The sequence below is a fragment of the Penicillium pulvis genome (assembly GCF_028828015.1).
Source record: "Penicillium pulvis strain IBT 33274 chromosome Unknown contig_7_segment1_segment0, whole genome shotgun sequence".
Taxonomy (NCBI): Eukaryota; Fungi; Ascomycota; class Eurotiomycetes; order Eurotiales; family Aspergillaceae; genus Penicillium; species Penicillium pulvis.
The window spans coordinates 1,098,224-1,118,902 of record NW_026643079.1 but is presented as its reverse complement, the minus strand read 5'-3'; the positions used below and the strand labels follow the sequence as shown (position 1 = coordinate 1,118,902).

The 20,679-nt window shown below is 49.8% G+C and overlaps 8 protein-coding genes across 8 annotated transcripts; 5 read left to right on the top strand and 3 right to left on the bottom strand.

Moving 5' to 3' along the window:
- Positions 1–240: 240 nt before the first annotated feature.
- N7503_008358 (cytochrome P450) lies at positions 241–2,009 on the bottom strand (the record flags this gene model as incomplete). Its single annotated transcript, XM_057067905.1, has 3 exons — positions 241–1,138; positions 1,219–1,783; positions 1,850–2,009. 3 exons carry the CDS (start codon positions 2,007–2,009, stop codon positions 241–243), a joined length of 1,623 nt encoding a protein of 540 aa, XP_056918760.1.
- Positions 2,010–3,473: 1,464 nt separating this feature from the next.
- N7503_008357 (mRNA-binding protein NAB2) lies at positions 3,474–4,960 on the top strand (the record flags this gene model as incomplete). The annotated part of the gene is made up of 2 exons (XM_057067904.1): positions 3,474–3,868; positions 3,931–4,960. The coding sequence occupies 2 exons, from the start codon at positions 3,474–3,476 to the stop codon at positions 4,958–4,960; spliced, it is 1,425 nt and encodes a 474-aa protein (XP_056918759.1).
- A 397-nt stretch (positions 4,961–5,357) lies between these two features.
- hem14 (oxygen-dependent protoporphyrinogen oxidase) lies at positions 5,358–7,314 on the top strand (the record flags this gene model as incomplete). The annotated part of the gene is made up of 3 exons (XM_057067903.1): positions 5,358–5,657; positions 5,732–6,418; positions 6,490–7,314. 3 exons carry the CDS (start codon positions 5,358–5,360, stop codon positions 7,312–7,314), a joined length of 1,812 nt encoding a protein of 603 aa, XP_056918758.1.
- Positions 7,315–7,888: 574 nt separating this feature from the next.
- On the bottom strand, positions 7,889–8,512 carry N7503_008355 (putative RNA binding protein Pym; the record flags this gene model as incomplete). Its single annotated transcript, XM_057067902.1, has 1 exon — positions 7,889–8,512. One exon carries the CDS (start codon positions 8,510–8,512, stop codon positions 7,889–7,891), a length of 624 nt encoding a protein of 207 aa, XP_056918757.1.
- Positions 8,513–8,807: 295 nt separating this feature from the next.
- On the top strand, positions 8,808–9,312 carry N7503_008354 (cytochrome b-c1 complex subunit 9; the record flags this gene model as incomplete). The annotated part of the gene is made up of 5 exons (XM_057067901.1): positions 8,808–8,816; positions 8,885–8,904; positions 8,987–9,052; positions 9,116–9,164; positions 9,250–9,312. 5 exons carry the CDS (start codon positions 8,808–8,810, stop codon positions 9,310–9,312), a joined length of 207 nt encoding a protein of 68 aa, XP_056918756.1.
- Positions 9,313–9,982: 670 nt separating this feature from the next.
- Positions 9,983–16,552, top strand: N7503_008353 (putative ubiquitin-protein ligase E3 component (UBR1); the record flags this gene model as incomplete). The annotated part of the gene is made up of 2 exons (XM_057067900.1): positions 9,983–16,209; positions 16,285–16,552. The coding sequence occupies 2 exons, from the start codon at positions 9,983–9,985 to the stop codon at positions 16,550–16,552; spliced, it is 6,495 nt and encodes a 2,164-aa protein (XP_056918755.1).
- Positions 16,553–17,144: 592 nt separating this feature from the next.
- N7503_008352 (uncharacterized protein) lies at positions 17,145–18,865 on the top strand (the record flags this gene model as incomplete). The annotated part of the gene is made up of 2 exons (XM_057067899.1): positions 17,145–17,302; positions 17,374–18,865. The coding sequence occupies 2 exons, from the start codon at positions 17,145–17,147 to the stop codon at positions 18,863–18,865; spliced, it is 1,650 nt and encodes a 549-aa protein (XP_056918754.1).
- A 471-nt stretch (positions 18,866–19,336) lies between these two features.
- On the bottom strand, positions 19,337–20,368 carry N7503_008351 (uncharacterized protein; the record flags this gene model as incomplete). The annotated part of the gene is made up of 1 exon (XM_057067898.1): positions 19,337–20,368. One exon carries the CDS (start codon positions 20,366–20,368, stop codon positions 19,337–19,339), a length of 1,032 nt encoding a protein of 343 aa, XP_056918753.1.
- Positions 20,369–20,679: the final 311 nt, after the last annotated feature.

Here is a 20,679-nt window from a genome sequence, read left to right as displayed (position 1 = left end):
TAAGGAGCAGCCGAGGCGGATTGCGGATTCTTTTCATTGTGAGCTTTGAGATATGGACTGAGTACTAGTCTCGGTTACATCACTTGAGGTAATAGGTCAGAAATAGAAAAAGGCATCAAGCTCATATTTGTTTTCAGTAAATGGCTTAGATTTTCGTTTCTCATTCAATATTTGTGTTATAGCCAAATTTGGAAGACTGCAAAAAGCAAAGTCGACATACATCCAAATATTACGTGCAATTCATGCAGAAGCGCTCTCCTTGGAGCGTGCATAGTCCTCTCCCTCTTTAACAAACACACAATTCAATTCCGCGCCAGGGCTCAATGTGACCTCGAACCTCAATACTGGGTCCTCAACGCGATCTTTGCCACTCACCGGGAGCGCAACAATACGCTCATAAGCTTGAAGAATACGGATAACGGTGTATCCCATCTCGATAGTGGCAAATTGTTGACCAATACAGATACGAGGACCTCCATTGAAGGGAATGAAGTGCCACGGACGCGGCTGCCACCCCTCAACCCAGCGCTCTGGAATATACAGGCCGGGATCGAAGTAGTTCTTTGACTCAGGTCCATCATAGAGATCAGGATCCCGCTGCATAAGCATAGTGGAGTAGATGACTCGAGTGTTAGCGCGCACGCCCACCGGGGCGAGACCATCTGGTCCACCACCGCGAGGGAGTGTAGTATCGCGGAGCGAGTAGCGAACATTGAACGGAACGACCGGATACAGACGCATAGTCTCATTTAGAACAGCACTAAGATACTTCATCTCTTTAAGATCGGTGTAGCTGGGCTTCTGGCCATTGGCGCCGACGCCCAAGCGGTCGCGGATTTCCTGGCGTAACTTGGCGACAACTTCGGGGTGTCTTGATAGCTCGTAGAGACAGAAAGACAGAGTTCCGGCTGTGGTGTCTCGACCAGCAAGTAGCACAGCAACGAGCTGGTCACGCAGAACCTGAGGATCACGTGTAAAGCGAGCTAGGGCGTCAAGGAAGGTTTCACGCTTCGACAACTTCTGGTCAAGTTCCGCAGTTGAAAGGGATAGAACCGTCTCAATGTAGGGCTGAATGAACTGATCCATGACCTTGAGGTTGGCTCGGAACTCCTTGCGTGACATGAGTGGGCTGAAGACACTATTCAAAAGTATAGATTAGGTTTCACAGATCTCATCAATAATCTTATGCTGTGTCACATGCAGACGAAGCCTACTTACCCAAATCGGAATAATTCGGCTTGTCGTTGTTGCACATATCTGAAGGCTTCCGCAAATCTAGTTGCTGGATTTTCCAGGCTGTCTGTGCCTTGACCTAGTAGATAATCGGTTGCTGCATCAAGGGTATAGCGGAAGAAGAGGGATCCAACATCCACAACTCGGCTAGCATGGGGCGAATGACTTCCACCGAGAAGAGGAATGAGCTTTTGAACGTGTTTTTCAAATATCTCGGTATCGACAATCCGATCGCGAGCAAACATGGGGCGGATGAGTTGGCGCGAGCGCGACCACAATTCTCCGTCTGTAGTGAAGATGCTGTCACCCAAGAACTCTTTCCAATCACGGTGAAATGGCTCTCCCTTTCCAAAATCTGCAAATTGCCCAGTTAAAAGGGCTTTCGTATTCTCTGGGTCTATAGTCAAAACCACCCGAGTCGAAACTCCAGCATCGAGCTCGGCTGTCTTGACATTCGTTAAACCCCCGGCAGTAGTGATTCTACTTTTCCAAAATGCGATGTCATCGTTCACCAGATTAGCTTTGTGACCATCGTAAATGAAGTCGAGAGCTAGATAATAGTCAGCCTCTCGGCTCTGCGGTCTGTGACTGCAATAGATGGAGAGGATTATCATACCGTAAGGTAGCCGGAAACCAATCTTGGGGGCTCTAGCACCAAGACGCGCGATCTGAGCAGAGGCCTGGATTTTGCGGAAGACACAAAAGAAAGTGAACAGACTCAGGAACCACAAGGTGGCCTTCCCGGGCGTCATGCCCTCAAGGAGACTTTCAATCATGTTGGGCGTTGAATGTCAGGGGTCGAAGGTGATAAGGGATAGAAATGAAGAATAGGGATATACGTTTCTATATGGGCCGCCAGAACTGGTTCGTCATGCACATGTCACTGATCTTGATAGTCCGCGGTTTTTATGATCAATGCACGAGCCTTCTATTAGGCTTTTATCAAGGCTGGGAAGGTTAGTGAAATGACCCATACACAAGTAACATTTTATCAATCGGGGCACTATAGGTCCGATTCCCCAGAAAAAGCACTATTGATCACCCTCTGATAGCGAATGATAGCGAGCCGGAAGTAACCCGGAAGTAAAAATGGGCATGTTCTTCACCTTTCAAGACATTCTTGCGAGGGACCTGCCAACCCCCGCTAAATGACTTCATTGCCGCTTGTCGACCCACCCACGTTTTGATGCGTCTGCTGTTTGACCCGCATTGGCCCCATATATGTTATTTTTGTTATATAAATCAACCAGTGACAATATGAATGTAGTCTATCTGCTCCTTTCAGTGCTCATAATTTACAGTATAGGGTTGTGATAATCCGGGGAAATAAAACTGGGGTTATAGAGGACCTCGGCTGTCCCGGTTTCATATGATCGCAAAGTGGAGATCGTTTAATTGTGCCAAGGTTTATGCTTTGGTGATGCATATTGAACAATGCATGCGCTGACATTAGACCATGCAAATTTACGTAGACGTGAACCATTTTGCTCGTACAACACACTTAGGATTAACTTATTCCCTATAGCCAGAACTTTCGAAGAACGACAAGTTCTTCATTCGAATTCTGCAAACGTAAGTTCATTACTACAGTAAATCCGAAGATTCTGGAACGTTGGGATAAATCAACAGTATAGAAAACCTGGACTAAATCACAGTTGGGGTGCCATGGACAGAGACTTTCACTATGTGTTTGTTTGTTGAATTTTTTATCTGACTTTTTATATCTATGATCTGATTTATTTTAATTATTTTTTTGTGGCTAAGCCCTGCTGTTTTGTCTAATGCATGATACTCAGTACAATAAAAGTCATCAAAGAAACTGTGTTATATCTTGTAGAGTTTTGCCTTACATTCTGGATAATTGTTCCTCGTAGATCACGTGAATCGAGCAAAGCTTTTATTCCACATTGGGCCATATTATGTTTGTCGTGTTTGTCCGGGAGCCCACACCACGTGACATCAAGGCCAATTTCGTCGCCGAAGCTTCTGCTATCGCGTCAACGACCACTACAGCAAGATCTAAACTACTACCAGTCAAGATCTTGGTCAATACAAAACTTATATCGCTGACCTTTGGCGCATATTCCTATTATTGTCTCCTTGTCGTTCTTTGATTGCCCTGAAACCTGCGAACCCTTTTTTGTCTCGGTGGCGCGCAATTCACCCACCATTCTTCAGCAGCTCCGAATCTCTCAATTCGGAACCTCACCCCTCACACCTCACTTTACCATATTTACAAAATGCTTCCTACTATCACTCAAGATTCGCCCCTCGCGGCAGCCATCGCTAGGGCGATTCAGCCTAAACTGGTGGAAATGGGTTGGAGTACGGATGATGGTCAAGAGGGAGCGCTCATTGAATACATCGTCCTCATGCTAGTGAATGGAAAGACTCAAGAACAACTTGCGACTGAACTTTCCAACGACTTTCTCGGACTAGACGAGGGTGATACACAGGCGCTTGAGTTTTCAAGGTGGTTGTTTGGTCAGGTTGAAAGTCTTGACCAACAGATTAACGGAACCTCAAGTGATTCCGCGACACAACAAGTTCCTTCTTTCGGCCAAGAATCCGGCCAATTCTCAGGGACGGAAGGAAATAGTATGGATGCAGAGATGGGTGATGCGAGTGATTCCATGTGAGTTTGCATACTGATTTGAACGATGATGCAAGATGCTGACCCTGTCTTCTATTTGCTAGACCCACAGGACCCAAGGCAATGCGCAACGGACGACAAGCTGGAAGAGGCAGAATGATCAACCAGATCAACCGAAATCTGGGCAGTAATCCCGATGGAACTCTCCACCGAGTGCGTGGACAGCAAGGAAATGGACGTATCGGAGGCCACGGTCGTGATCAAATGAAGGGACCTCGGCGCGGAGGCGCCCGAAACATGGGTGGCATGGGAATGCCAGGCAATATGGGAGGTGGACCGATGATGCAAATGAGCCCACAGAACCAGATGCAGATCATGTCGATGTTGGAAGAGCAGGCAAGGATGATGTCCCAATTGATGCCGGGTTTCGTCCCACCCGCCGTGAACCCGGCTTTCCAGAACGGAAACCAGCAAGGTCGCTCGTTGTTTGATCGGGTCGAGCGCCAGGGTCAGCAAGGTGGTGGACGTTTTAATAAACGCGGCCCAAACCAAAAGCCCCAGGGAGCCAGCGGCGATATGGATACCGAAATGAGCGGCGAGCAAAATGAGAGCAACCCCGACACCGTCTGCCGCTTCAATCTTCGCTGCACCCGGAAAGACTGCCCATTCGCCCACCAATCTCCTGCTGCGCCTGAGGGTACTTCTCTCGACATTTCCGATGTCTGCTCTTTCGGAGCAGCTTGCAAGAACCGAAAGTGCACAGGCCGTCACCCATCACCAGCGGTCAAGTCTGCGCATCAATCCGAGGAGATGTGCCGATTCTTCCCCCATTGCACCAACCCCCATTGTCATTTTAAGCACCCTGACATGCCACTTTGCCGCAACGGTTCTGGCTGCACGACCGAAGGATGCAAGTTCACGCATGTTCAGACTGCCTGCAAGTTCAACCCATGCATGAACCCGAGTTGCCCGTACAAACATGCCGAGGGTCAGCGCGGTTCTTTCCCCGACAAAGTATGGACACCCAAGCATGTCAGCGAGCGCAAATTTGTGGAGGATGAGGATATGCCAGAAGAGTTGATAAAGCCTGAGACCGCGGGAGACGTATCTCAAAACCAGGAGCTTACCACATGACTCCGCCTTAATTGAAGTTGACGAAATTTTATCTTGAGAAGACCGCCGTGTGCGAGCACTATCTTGTACAATTTGAATTGTGATGATGAATGGCTGGTTGGGGAGGGCGTTCATAGTTTGATGCATTTGCTTTTCTCGATGGTTTCGAGGCTCATTGATCTGTACATAAATTTTCCCATGGAGAAGAAGAACACAAAGCGAATTTTATTACCAAGAGAATATGTCCCATTTACAGACCAACAGCTACTGATTCTACGGATGTATCGCATCCATGTACGTCAGGTGAAGGCCGATAAGGCGATAAGGACCCCTTAGTAAGACATCTGAACTTCCGCGGACCAAATGTAGACAGAGTGGTTCGACACTCCAGCGCATCACTTCCCTGGAATCCGTCGAGATGGGATTACTAACCTTCAATGGCCTCAAAGCTAGGCAGCGTCTGATTGCGACTGCTTTTCGATCCCAGCACCGTGCTTTCCACGCTGCTGTCATTGGTGGTGGCATCACCGGCCTCACGTCGGCCTTCCACCTGTCGCGAAATTCCAAATGCTCTAGCGTCACAATATACGAGAAATCCCCTCGGCTTGGTGGTTGGATGCGATCTGAGCGAGTTCCAGTTAAAGGAGGCGATGTGTTATTCGAATACGGTCCTCGCACGATAAGATGCTCCAATTCTCTCTTACCTACTTGGTTGATGGTAATTGTCCCTCAATTGAACACCACAACTTCCCATACAAGAAAATCTAATGATATGAATTTCTCGGCTTGAAGGCTGAACAAGTAGGTCTAGCAAATGAAGCAGTCTGGACCCCAAAGAACAGTCCTGCCGCAGCCAATCGTTTCATCTATTACCCGGATCATCTTGTCCGCCTTCCAAGCCCACGTCCCGGTGTCTCATTCGCGAGTAACATAAAAAATGCCATCCAAACGTTCTTAAATGAACCTCTATTCAATACACTCATACCGGCCATTCTTTTTGAGAGCTTCAAACCCCCACGAGGAATCGATCAATGGCAGAAGGATGAGTCTATCGCAGATTTCATCTCCCGCCGTTTCACTCCAGAAGTCGCAGACAATCTTGTCTCGGCTGGTATGCATGGAATTTACGCGGGAGATATCGATAAATTGAGCGCCCAGGCTCTTCTTGGTCCTCTACGCAACATGGAAGCTACTGGAATCATATCTAGCCTCTTCACCAATATGTTCTCCAGGAACCAGAACATACTTTGTGATGATTATATTGCCGGGCGAGAAAGTTGGGTTCAATATTCGAGACACAACGAAGCGACTAGAGTGAAGTACAGGGGGCAGCAATCGACCACTCTTACCTTCAAACAAGGGACACAGCAGCTTGTGGACGCGATCGCCGCTGATCTAGCAAAGTCAACAAAGGTCACAATTGAAACAAGTTCAGACGTCCAGAGTATGAGCCCACCAGCAGGTCATGATCAAATTTGCGTAGGTTTTTGCCACTGACAGGCGAGTGTCTAGAAATTTGCAGGCTAATTTGGTGAACCTGATATTTGCAGATTACTTCTCGCCAGAACGGGGGGGATATCAGTCGCAGGAACTATGACCGGGTCATTGCTTCGCTCCCAGCGCCTGCATTGACCAAGATCCTAGAGTCAACGAACACAAATCACCCAGGCAACTCTCCCCTCGAGACCATCAGAAAACTCAAGCTACATAACTATGCCACCACTGTCATGGTTGTCAATCTTTATTATGACAAGCCCGTACTTCCCATCGAGGGCTTTGGGTATCTGATCCCTCGCTCAGTTCCATTTGATCAAAATCCAGAATGCGGACTGGGAGTTCTTTTCGCATCTGCTTCTAGCTGGGGTGTGCCCACCTCCGGTGATCAATTTATCTCGCAGGATAATGCGCCGGGAACTAAGCTTACAGTAATGCTCGGTGGCCACTATTGGGACGATTGGAAAGATTCCGATTACCCCGATCATGACTCTGCCGTGAAGATGGCCTGCGCATTACTGGAGCGCCATATTGGAATCAAAGCCACCCCCAGCGTTACAAGAAGCAGTCTTCAAAAGAACGCCATCCCTCAATACACCGTTGGGCACATTGACCGCAATTTTGAATTGTCTAAATCAGTGAAGAAGGAATTCAACAAGCGGCTTGTACTCGCAGGAAACTGGTATACCGGAGTTGGTGTCAATGACTGCGTCCGGCAAGGTATTCTTGCTGCATCAGTTGGGATTGGCCAGCAACAGATTGAGCATGTTGTGGACGAGAACCTTCCGTACGGGGGCCACAACATTTCTGAGTGGGACATGGACATGGAGGGCGGCATTCCCACGGCATCATCACAGTATACACAAGTTTCCCGGCCCTAGGGTCTAGGTGTTGTGCACATATCAAGGTAGGTTTGTGGTGTATATTAGACCAATACTATAACCAAGAACTGTAAAATAATAATGTGAAAGTTCGAAAATATGCATTAATGCTCTAAATTTCCAAATTTGATCATGAAGTACCATGGGGGGACAGGCCGTGAGGTTCTCAGCCGTCCCCATACTGCTTGGCGAATTCTGCTGTATGCCCTCGATACATGTGGTTCCCGATGCATTGGTCATCCATACTTTCAACTTGGCCATACAGTGAACCAAGCAACAAGTGAATGTCCATCTGGGAGGGGTAGAAGTGGAAACACTGCGCCTCTGCATACTTCAAAGTTGCTCCCATTGCCACATTTGTGTATTGATCTGCGAACAGAGCCTTCGCAAAAGGGAATTTGTTCAACTCGTATTGAATTGCAGATGGTACTGGGTAGATGGCTTGGGGATGCTGTCACTAGTATGTGAAGGTGCACACAGGTCTTTCCCGCGTGTTACCGTTCTGATCAAAAGATTCGAGGATGACTCGATCGGGCCAGCAGAATTGGATTGATAAGAACACTCAAATATGTTCTCATGCTTTTTTCTGGCCATCTTCCTTTGCATCTCCATTGGAATCGAATCCGAGCGTTTCGAGTTGCCGAACCAATTCGTGAATTTTGATGACCTTCTCAAGCTGCTCGGGCAGCAATGCCTCTCCCTGGTTCTTCTTGTCGCGCAGGTCTCGCGCTTGTCTGAGCTTCTTCTTGAGGTTGCGGGCTTTCTTTTCTTTCTCCGCCTCCAGATCAACGGGTTCCTCAGGCTCGGTGGGCTTTTCGTCCTTTTTGGCGGGCACACGCCAATTGTCTGAGCCAGATCCCTTCTTATCATTTGAAGATTCTGAAGCCTCGGCCTGCTTCGCTTGACGTTTCGCTTCGCGGCGCTTTGCGTTCTTGTTGCTGGCAGCTGTGGCGTCTGTCGCGGCGGATTTGTCGTCACTACTGCTTAAGGGCTCTGCACCCGGCACCCCGCTTTTTTCACGATTTTTCCACGCGGCGGCAGCACGGTTCCTGTAAAGCTCGACATCCTCTGGGGGCTTGTAACCAGGGCGGACGCGAATTTCCCGACGTTTGGAACCATCTGCACGGACCGATGAGGGGATGTAGCTTGCACCGGTTGCATCGGTGGTAATTCCGGCTTTCGAGACGTTGGAGGCCATGGTGGATGGATGGTGGGGGATAATTGTAGAAATTGAGATCAAAAACAATACAGAGCCCAGAGAAATTGCAAGATCACCAGGGGCGACTCTCAAGAGCTCGCCCACTTCAATGTAGGAAAAAGAAACAATGCAAACTTGACGGATGGCCGGAGTAGCCAGTGTGGACGGGCCAATCAGCGGACCGGGAATTCCCGCAGCTTTTCGTCCTGCGAACTTCCATCCTTCTCACTCTCTCTCATCTCACCCCAGACCCTTTGCTTTCCTAGGTTGTGTCAACACCTTCCTTTCCGTCACAATGGCCGGCGTATGTGATCCCCCTTTCCACTGGTGCTTCGCGCCGCGCAAGAATCCCTGGCTAACCGCGCATAACAGATCTCCAACGCTATCTACCAGCACGTCTCCCCACCCTCGATCCGATCGGATGGTCGCAATTGTCGCCCTTAAGTCTAACCGTTGTCCTTTGTTCGAGTTTAGGTCTCTCTTCCGCAAGAACGCTGTCTACCTGACCGCTATCTTCGCCGGTGCCTTCGCTTTCGAGCTGTGCGTCAAATCCATGAACCCCCCGAATCATACATTATCCCTGACCAAATCTTTGCGAAACAGTTCCTTCGATACCGCCTCCAACAAGATCTGGGATTCCTGGAACGCCGGCGTATGTGACATCCTCCGACCCTATCTTCTGGCTGTACCGAGACATACCCGGTGACAATTCGCTAACTATCTATCTTTACTAATAGCGCCAATGGAAGGACATCAAGCCCCGCTACCTTACCGCTGCTGAGGAGGAGGATGATGAGTAAATCAATGACCGGGATCTGGTGACTTCTACTGTGTAGTTCACGGTCAAAGGGGAAAGCAGAAGCAGGAAAAGCGATCGGCTGGATTCCTCATTATTACCCATTCCAGCCCGCGAGTTTGTACGCGATAGAGCCTTTTTATTTACATTGGAAATTTGTATTCTGACTCAAATATGATGTGTTGATTCACGGATATTTGTACTGCGTAAGATGTGGTGTTCGGGATCGTCTGTGGCGTTTGGGAGCGAGACCGCTCCGTCGATGTCATAACGAAAAATGCTAGAAAAATGCCCTTTCCACTTGTCCCTAATTGTCTTATCTCCGAACTTGTCCATCTGTTCTTCATCGCAAATTGTCTACTTCATCAGACCCTTGTAGACCGTCCGATCCTCGACCGCCTCACAAATCTGTAAGGTCTGACCTACCTCTGTATTCGATCCACATCTTGTCGATTCTCCCCCCACTACAAATCCTCGGTGAGGTCGACTCGCAATCAATCCTCCCAAAGCAGTTGCTCCCCGACTCGCTGGACATTCGCTGTACGACCGTTACCTTATACAAACCCTTGAATGTTTATTGCTGTTTCAGCCCACCAAGTGCGCCAATAACCTTCCCGATCTCACACTTGTGCCGAGCGGCTCCGACCCTCCACCTCCGCCGAGAGTCTTAAGCCATGCTCATGCTCACAGAGTGTGAGAAAGTCCTTGGCGATGGCCTTCTACGATTACCAGCCCAGCACAACTACCGATACAGCCCACAGGCGGAGAGAGACCTGCTAGAGCTGCTCTTCCGATCGCTTGTGGGGCACAACGAGGAGCTGATACATCACCTGTTCCCCGACGGTGTGCCCACCGGAGCTTGGAAACTTGCTGAAGCTCAAGGAGCTCGAGAGGGTGCGGAATATACAGAAGCAGCGCGAGGAAAACGCTGCGGCCATATCTTCCGCGCCGGAGAGGCTACTTACCGATGTATAACGTGCGCCGCGGACGAAACCTGTGTTTTGTGTAGCAGATGCTTCGATGCGTCCGATCACACGGGACACCAGTACCAGATATCTTTGTCGTCCGGGAACTGCGGTTGCTGCGACTGCGGTGATGATGAGGCCTGGCGACTACCGCTATTCTGTGCAATTCATACTGATAGTGGTAATGTCAAGGGCAAGGAGCGCGCTCAGCGACAGCTGCCCGCAGACTTAGTAGCTTCTATTCGCCTCACCATTTCGCGTGTGTTAGATTATTTCTGTGATGTTATCTCTTGTTCGCCGGAGCAGTTACGTCTACCCAAGACTATTGAAGGTATCAAGCAGGACGAAGAGGCATCGCGGCTGTGTCCTGATTGGTCAGACGCGGGCGATCAAGCAGAGGAGGAGCCTGAATTTTCGCTCCTGCTGTGGAATGATGAGAAACATACCATCCGAGATGTAGCCCATCAAGTGAGCCGTGCTTGTCGTGAGCGGGATAGTTTCGGTGTTGCACGAGCTCATGAGACGAATGATATGGGTCGAAGTGTTATCAAACACTCGAAAGATCTGCAGAGATTGCTAGCCGTGTCGAAGATCATTGAGGAGATCAAGGTCACTGTCACGATTCGGTCTGCGCGCGACACATTCCGAGAGCAAATGTGTGCAACACTTGTTGAATGGTTGGCAGATATTGCGGGATGCAGTATACTCGAGGATAATGAAATCTTCCGCCAAATCATCTGCGAAGAGCTACTTGTTCCCTGGCGAAAAGGCAGTGGAGGTTACAATGCGGACATTGGTATGAAGGGAATCGACGATCATGAAAGGGCGGAACATTTAGGTGGTCGTACTTTCATGCTCAGCCTTCCCACTCATGGCAATCTAGTTCTGCGAACCGATGACGATGACGACGAAGATGAGGATGACGAGGAGGCTGTTGACGAGACCAACGAGGCCGATGAAGATGAAGATTACGGGGAAGCTCATGACGATGCCGATGACGAAGATGATGACATGGATATGGAGCTAACCCGTTTGCAAGCTGAAGCTGATGGAGACGGTGACGAAGACATGGAAATGGACATGGGGGCTGGAGCGGACGAGTTCGGACCAGATGAGCTGGCCATAGCCCACCGTATTCTAGCAGGATTAACTGGCATGCGACCGCCACCACCGCAGCCCACAGCTGGAGAAACAGAGGAAGAGGAGCAACCGCCACAGGATCAGTCAACTCCTTCTCGTGAGGCGGATAATCAGACACCCGACCCCAACAGCTTCATTGCTATCCCACGGACCCCTTCAGGCGTCGTCAAACCGAAGCCAGGAAGGACAGAAGGGCACTGGCAAGTCCGGCCTCCCCTCCCAGCCGCGGGCGAAAAGATTGCTGCGTATGAAGATCTGTGGCAACGGACTCGCCTAGACTGGTTGATTCTCTTTGATTTGAGACTCTGGAAGAAGACTCGCACTGATCTGCGAGACTTGTATATCAGCACCGTTGTAAATGTGCCCCAGTTCAAGCGCATCATGGGTCTCCGCTTGTCTGCCCTATATACGGCCCTAGCCCAGCTTTACTTGGTTGCGGATCGTGAACCTGATCATTCTATTGTCAACCTCACCTTGCAACTTCTGACCACTCCCTCCATCACCGAGGAGATTGTGCTCCGCGGAAACTTCCTTACTAAAGTGATGTCTATTCTATATACATTCCTGACGACAAGACAAGTTGGAGAGCCGCAAGCTGTCAATCCAAATGCCACTCTAGCATTTGATGCAGGCTCAGTAACCAATAGACGCTTGTATCACTTCTTCCTTGATCTCCGTTATCTGCTTCAATCTGAATACGTGCAGCATCGTGTGCGGACCGAAGAGCAATATCTGCCTCAGTTCCTGGATCTTGTGAAACTCTCCCAGGGCATTTGCCCGAATGTTCGCGCTGTCGGTGAGCACGTAGAGTATGAAACGGATGCTTGGATCAGTGCTTCTATTCTCATGCGCGAGATAAATCGTCTCTGTCGACAGTTCTGTGAGGCGTTCAGAAACCCTGAAATCGATAATGGAGAACACCTGCTGCGGGCAATCAAGACCACTACAGTCACCGCAATCATCCATTCTGCAGGTGTGGAGCGCAAGCGCTTTGACCAGGCTGAGATCAAAGAAGAGGTTCGATTCAAAACTCTATACCCATTTGATTTTGAGGTCGGTTCTTCTGGCCAGATCCCATGCCACCGTGTGGTGGAATTTGTCGTTGAAAAGGGCTCAATCAGTTTCCACCATGCACTCCACTACACTTTATCGTGGCTTATTGAGTGTGGCCGTGATGTAAGCAGCGACGTTCTGCGCAAAGTTCTCTTCGATGCTGCTATGGATGCCAGAAATGAGCTCCATGCTGCCAAGGAGGCTGATGACAAGAATATTGATGATACTCTTTTGGCACTTGGACCTGAGGATTTGCTGTTGACGATGTTTGATTACCCCTTGAGAGTGTGCGCCTGGCTTGCGCAGATGAAAGCCGGCATGTGGGTTCGCAATGGTCTCAGTCTTCGGCACCAGATGTCCCAGTATCGTGGAGTTTCCTCCCGCGATTTCGCCTACTACCGGGACATTTTCCTTCTGCAGACTGCTCTGGTGACATGTGACCCGAGCAGGGTTCTTGCTTCTATTGCGCATCGATTCGGGGTGGTTGACTGGATGGCTCGCAACTACATGCCTCGTGCTGGTTATGAGGACTCTCAGATCGTTGATGTCGCCGAGGAGTTTGTTCACCTGCTGGTCATTCTGTTGACTGATCGCACCTCCTTGACGGCGATTGACGACAGCGCTGATATGACCAAGGAGAATATTAGTCGAGACATTGCTCACGTTCTGTGCTTCAAACCTCTCTCATTCTCCGATCTCTCAACCCGCCTGAGTGACAAACTGCTTGAATCGGACGAGTTCCAAGATGTGCTGGAAGAAGTCGCAAACTTCCGTCCTCCTGAGGGCTTGAGTGACTCTGGAACATTTGAGTTGAAGCCAGAATACCTTGATCTTGTGGATCCGTACAGTGCACACTACACAAAGAACCAGCGAGATGAGGCAGAGAATATATATAGGGAGTGGATGGCTAAGAAGACTGGTAAGAAGGCCACTGACATTGTCTATGAGCCGAAGCTTCGAACCATTAGTTCTGGTGTCTTCTCTGATCTGGCAGGTTTTACCGGAACAATGCTGTTTGCACAACTTGTCCACCAGTGCCTCGAGTATGTTATTTTCTGCAAAGAATGTACTCCCTCAATTCCGCCTACTCGCGTGGAGACTTTCCTTCAGGTGATTTTGCATCTCATTCTTGCTGCTGTGCTCGAGGATGAGACTCAAGACGATAGCACGGAAGCTGAGCAAGAGAAGTCTTTCAACCTTCATGCTCTTTCCAAATCAAGGGAGATTAAAGCTGGCAACTTGACTATCGTTGGTCTTCTGGAAAGGATCTCGGTGACAAACGAGTTCGTTTCGTGTGGACCAAAGATTCGTCACATTCTCAAGCGCTTGTGGCAAAAGCGTCCTCGCACCTACACTTCTGCAACCGCTTCTCTCAAATTTCCATTTGATCGCATCGATACAAACTCACCCGCGATCGACATCGACAACGAAAAGGAACTTAAGAAGAAGCAGGCTGTGGAGAGACAGGCGCGAGTGATGGCACAATTCCAACAGCAGCAACAAAACTTCTTGAACAGCCAAGGTGATATTGACTGGGGCGAGGAAGACTTCAGCGACCTGGGATCTGAGACCGAAGCTGCACCTGAAACAAAGGTCTGGAAATACCCCAGTGGAACTTGTATCCTGTGTCAGGAGGAGACCAACGACTCGCGACTTTATGGTACATTCGCATTGCTGCAAGACAGTACTATTCTACGACAGACTGACATCAGGGATCCTGATCGCATCCGCGAGGCAATCGGAACACCCTGCAGCTTGGATAGATCTGCTGAGGAGATCCGTCCCTTTGGCGTTTCCGGAGAGAACCGAACCACAATTCGCCGATTGGATTCATCTGGTGGCGAAGTCATCAGCGAAAAGGTTGGCCTCAGTAAGGGTTTCAACCCGAAGAGCACTTTGCGGGGACCCGTGACAACTGGTTGTGGACACATTATGCACTACTCTTGCTTTGAGGTCTACTATGCGGCCACACACAGACGGCATAGCCAACAAATCGCTCGGAATCACCCCGAGAATACCGGACTCAAGGAGTTCGTGTGTCCTCTGTGTAAAGCTCTGGGCAATGCATTCCTGCCAATCACCTGGAAGGGTAAGGAGGAGTCTTATCCTGGTGCTCTGAATACGTCCTCCTCTTTCGAGGAATTCATGAACACTGGTCTCAAGAACTCTCTGAACCAATCTCAAAACTTCCCTGTGCTCATGGTGGAGAAGGATAAGGGCTACCCACAATCTTATACCGATCTATTTGTTGACTACCTTTCGAAATCGATGGTTCCTCCGCTGGCTTCCAAGGTTGCTCAGCTCATAGTGCCCTCTTCAATTCCGGCCATCACCCAGCCAGCGCCTCAATTCGTGTCAAACAACGTGCGGATCGATATACCTGGTCTCTTCCCTGGCTCGGAAGAAATTTCTCCATCAAGTCCTCTCCAGCAAGTTTCCAGTCCGCATAGCCCCATGACCGAACTATTCCAGATTTACAAGCGTCTGAAGAAGACCATCAAGATGAACCACATCAACTCGATCTTCAACAACAGTCCTGATACGATCAACAATGATGATCTCGTTCATACTGACTCTTTGATCCGAAGCTTTGGTTTCAGTATTTCCGCGGTCGAAATCGCTCAACGTGGTACTGAATCAGAACCTGGGTCTACCCTGCTAGACAAAATCCCACCGTTGACACTGACACATCTTCGTGTCCTGGCTGAGACAGCGCTCACGTACGCCGCTGTTGGAATTGTTTCTGCCCGCAACAACACCAAGAGCCGCCCAGCTCTGGAGTTCCAAGAAATGCACCGGCAGAAGATCTGTCAGTTGCTCGTCGGGCATCCTTGCCTGAGCGGCACGCCACTACTGAACGATGTTCGGAACATTGAGCCTCTGCTTGGCACGGATACTTTTGTATTCCTTGCAGAATGCTCGCTTTCCCTACTGCCGGTTCTCAACATCGATATGCGCCATTTGATTCAAATGTGCTACGTGGCTGAGATTGTTAAGGTCGCTGTCACGTTCATCCTTTGGCCACTAGGACTGAAGGAAGAGGTCGCCAACCAGGGAGAGGCCAGTTTCACCGAGGATGAACTCTCAACCGCCCGGTACGATGTGACGAAACACTTCTTTGACTCGGTCGTCTCTGAGCTCAGGGCCAACTCCGTTGGTCGCGCCGAAGGCTCCTCGTGGCCCGCAGCAAGCGGTTACGTTAAGGATGGAGAGGAGTCGGCAACTCCAGGCGTGATCATTGCTCTGCGTGGCCTCCTTTCAAGCTATGCTCTTACCTTCCTGCGCAAGGCAGTTATACTTCTAAATGTCCAGCACGGTGTCGATTTCCCCAACACCGGCTTCACGGATGTTGCCTCGTCAGAGCTGGACAGACTCACCAAAGCTCTGCATTTACCTTCCCTTGATGAGATCTTGATGACCATCAACCCCGCGCGGACAAGCAGCAGTCCATTCGATGCTATCATCTCAGGATGGATCTTCCACTGGAATGCATCGCGCTCAGGCATCCGTTTCGAGGATCACCGCCTGTGGCCCAGTCTTCCACACCCGGCCATCTTCGAACTTGTTGGCTTGCCAAAATTCTTTGACAGCCTGATCGAAGAGGCAAATCGGCGCCGCTGCCCTAGTTCCAAGAAGGAACTCAGTGATCCCAGTATCTGTCTCTTCTGCGGTGATATCTTTTGCTCCCAGGCAGTATGCTGCATGCATAACAAGTTGGGCGGCTGCAACCAACATGTTCAGAAGTACGTTCTCCTCCCAATGATCCCCATTGATGTTTCGTTTTTTCACTTAGCCAGAAGATTAACAACACAAAATAGATGCGGAAAGAATATCGGTCTCTTCATAAACATTCGCAAGTGCACAGTCCTCTACCTCCACAACCAAAACGGATCTTGGCACTACGCCCCCTATCTCGACCGCCACGGCGAAGTAGACCCCGGTCTCCGACGCAACCGCCAATTGATTCTGAACCAAAAGCGGTACGACCGGCTTCTGCGCGATGTGTGGCTGTCTCACTCGATCCCCGCAACCATCAGCCGCAAACTAGAGTCCGAGATCAACAATGGTGGATGGGAAACGATTTAATGAACGTCATTGACCAAAAGAAAATTGTACGGTTTTGTCTACTACTTATCTCCTGCACCGTGGTGATCTTTTCATTTGGAGGGCGAATATTCGGCTAGCGGTGGTCTTGTTTGTGATGTATTTCTTTTTCTCCCCTCCTTACTGATTGATCATTGACCATTCTTATCCTGTACTTTTGATGACGATGGATATCGAACTCGAGGGCTTTTCATGCCTCATTTCGTTCGATTGCTCTAAATAACATGGCGTCTTAAAAGGGTTATACAATTTACTCAAGCGAGTAGTTCATGTCAGTAATCTACGGTCCTGACTTTGGTAGAAGTAGCCTTTGCGTAGAGCAAAGGGAGAATCAACCAAGGACGTAAACTAGAACACTTGGGTAAACAGTGAGCCCAGAGAGTCGGTGTAGCTAATAAAAACAAAGATTTTCATAATTCAAAGACTGTATATTCACATCTCTGGTAACTTCTCACACGCCGTACATTGTCTAGCTTCACCTACTGATAAGATAAACCTTATCGCTCGCGCCAAGAACGCGCAGATGCTAAACCTGACGTCGACCAACAACGTTTTTGATGCCCAAGTTACAACCATGAACAACGAGCAGTTCCGACGGCTGCTAGCCGACAACTCCTCAGCAAAGTCTGGAGACAAATCCTCACCCTCATCCCGGAATGCAGGCCCCGGCAGCGCAACACCAGGCGGCGGGCTACTCGGTTCGCGAATGCGATCCAGCATTCCCATGACCCCGTACGTTTCTCCCTCCAAGCTAGTGGCCAAGAGCTGAACTTTACTGACTGCGATATTTTTCCATTTTCTAGGCGCGCAGTAACTGGCGTCGACTTTGCCCGTCAGCTCGCAGAACAGCGCCGCGAAGGAGGAGACCGACCCACAAAACGATTCAAGTCCTCTGCTGCACCGAAAGGTGCCAAGTTACCAGCCGGATATCAAGATCGCGCACAGCTGCGCAATGCGAATGATGAAGAAGAAGAAGGGGATGATATCTCTAAGCGCATCAAGGCGCTCGAGGACATGGTGAAACTAGGCCAAATTGATCAGGCCACATTCGACAATCTGCGGAAGGAACTTGGAGTCGGTGGTGACACTGGGAGCACGCACATGGTTAAGGGTCTGGACTATGCTCTACTACGCCGAGCGCGGGCTGGCGAGGATGTATCACAGGCACCCGAGAAACCCGAACCCGCTCCTACGGATGAAGCGCTTGCCGGCGAAGACGCGGACGAAGCGTTCGAGCGCTTAATGGAAGAAAAGGGAATGGAGGAGATCCAAGCTGCACCGAAAGGAGAAAAGGAGAAGAAGAAAGGCACTATGGCGCCCCCGCCAGCGCGCAAGAAGACGAGAGACGAGATTCTACAGGAGTTGAAGAATAAGCGGGCTGCCGCGAGTGTGCCGGCTCCGCCGCCTGAGTCAGTGTTAGGAGCTAAATTCAAGAAGCTTGGAGATAACAAGCCGGAGAAGAAGCGCTTTGTGGAGATGGATGAGACTGGGAGGAGAAGGGAGGTTTTGCTTATCACTGATGCGGAGGGCAAGACGAAACGGAAAACGCGTTGGCTTGATAAGCCTGGTGAATATGTTAAGCGTGATGCGATGCCCATGCCTGATAAGGATGCGAAGCCTCTTGGTATGGAGGTTCCGGCTGAAGTTGCGGCTAAGATTGCTGCTAGTGCTGCGCTGAAAGAAGATGACGATGGTGATATCTTTGCGGATGTTGGCGCCGATTATAACCCTCTTGCTGGTATTGAAGATGAAGATGACTCTTCGTCTGATGAAGAAGGGGAGGCGAAGGAGGTCAAGGAGGCCAAGGCTGCACGGAAGGAGGAGAAGGCGCCTGCGGAAGAAGGGAACCAGAAACCTGGTGCTGATGCACCTTCCAAGCCTCGCAACTACTTTGCTACTGCTTCTTCTTCTGCGGCCGCCGAGGAAGAGCCGGAGGATCGTTCCAATCCTCTTACGAAGGATCCCACTATCCTCGCTGCGCTCAAGCGAGCAGCTGCTCTCCGGCAGGCCTCGCCGTCTGCTGAAGACGAGGGTGAGTCCACCGAGTCCTCCCTGCGGCAAAAGAAGTTTCTCGAGGAAGCTCGACGACGGGATGCCATGGATGCTGCGGATATGGATCTCGGGTTTGGGGGCAGTCGGAATGAGGACGACGAAGATGAGGATGCTGTGCTGCTGGACTTTGAAGATCGCGGTGCCAAGAAGCGGAAGCGTGGTCCCAAGAAGAAGAAGGGCGACAAGGATAGTGTGGATGATGTGATGCGTGTGCTGGAGGGACGAAAGAAAGAGTCCGGGTAGGCGTGAGGGCATTCACACGTCTGTTCTTCCTGTTGACCTGGTCTATGACTACTATCTCCGCTACGCAGTTCATCCTACATGATGCTGCTACTAGATACCCTAACCTTGCAAATCAATTACGACTAGCTCATGGCCACGAAATGTACAAGCGTCACGTCGAAGTGCAGTAGCCTCTCTAGTCTTTTATGTGGTCAGAGATTGTTGAAAAGTACTAAGACCTAGGTTACCATTTCAATACTGATACTCCTACATGTTCTATATCGTACTCCTGCTCTCAATTCTACCGGTGACTTATCTCTACTGGTGCTTTTCATAGCTGAGACTTCCTATACATATTGATAGTAGTTCTACATCAATTATTTCTACTCTTTGCAGTATCTACAGCTGATAAGTGCCTTCAATGTTGATCCCCTCAACCACGCAGCTCCCAATCACCCCAGTCCAGTGCCCTCCAGCAGACCCTCTGATAGGTCAAAGAGCGAGAACATCAAGAAGACCTTTTTCCCGGAGATGGAGGACCTGATCCAGCTTGATCCACAACTTGGACCGAGCATCTGAGTCTTGACAAAGGGAATGTGGCGGCGCTTCCCAAATGCGATTGAAATATTTTCCACCACCAGTTCGCCCACACTCCGGGCTAATTGCCGCATTTGTAATTGCCAGACTACCTTGTTGCGGAGTGATAGCGACATAACGTAAGAATAATGCAAGAGCTCGCGTCGAGATGTCATTGCTCTTCGAGTCGTTTGTGTGCCAGATACCCGAAGCGACAGAACCGGGATGGACTCCGTTGATTCTGATATGGGAGTACTCCGGGTGCTTTAGGCAACGGAACTGTAGCTCTGCGAGCCACATCTGAAAATATAGCTTGTTGTTGTGGTAATCGTTTCCTCTCATTTCTTGGCCACCATTGAAATGATCGAGATCGAAGACACCGAAGTGATGGACGCATGATGTGGTACACACGATTCGGGGATCTGAACTGCGCCCTAGAGAGGGTAGGAGTCGGAGAGTAAGTAACACATGAGATAAGAAGTTGACCTGGTGAACTAGCTGGAACCCATCCTTCGTCATTCGAGTATTAGCGGTTGATGGGGTTCCTGCATTGTTGCACAAGATATCTAGACTGCGGTCACTCTTCAACCATCTTTCGCAAAAGGCCTCAACACTTTCGATATCCGCCATATCTATCTTCCACCATTGTATGACTGAAATATGACCCTGTGCCTCAGCAAGACGCTTGCACTCTTTCACGGCTGCTGTGGGATGAAGTTCGCCGAGTCCCTCAGGTGGATCGCGGCAGGCCAGGATCAGGTTCGCTCCCCACTCCGCGAATGACTTGGCCGCCTCTAGTCCAACCCCATTGTTGGAGCCAGAGATGATCACCCATTTCCCTTGTAAATCTGTCTTGACATGTCGGTCGCTGAGAACGGTGTTATTGAGGCCTCTGGCAGCCTGGAACACATTGTTGAACGTTAACCCCGCCAAAAACTGCAATGTCATGTTGAGAAAAATCGTATGATGAGGCAGAAAGTATCACCTGGTCAGAATCCGTCGCTTGCTTCAATTCCCCGAGGTCTTATTTGAATTCATTATTTGATTGCGCGGCCGGCACGGGCGGGGTCTAGTGGCTTTCTTTATCCCAGGCTGCCACTTTTGGCTTACCCCATTAATAGTTATCTCTTTACCCCCGTGGCACTTAAGCTATCCAAAATTGATCAGGTCAGGGTGATCAGATCATGGTGCTCAGGGCTCACTGAGCTAATCAGGGTGCCAAGATCAGGCTCAGTGATCAGTTTGATTACAGAATCACT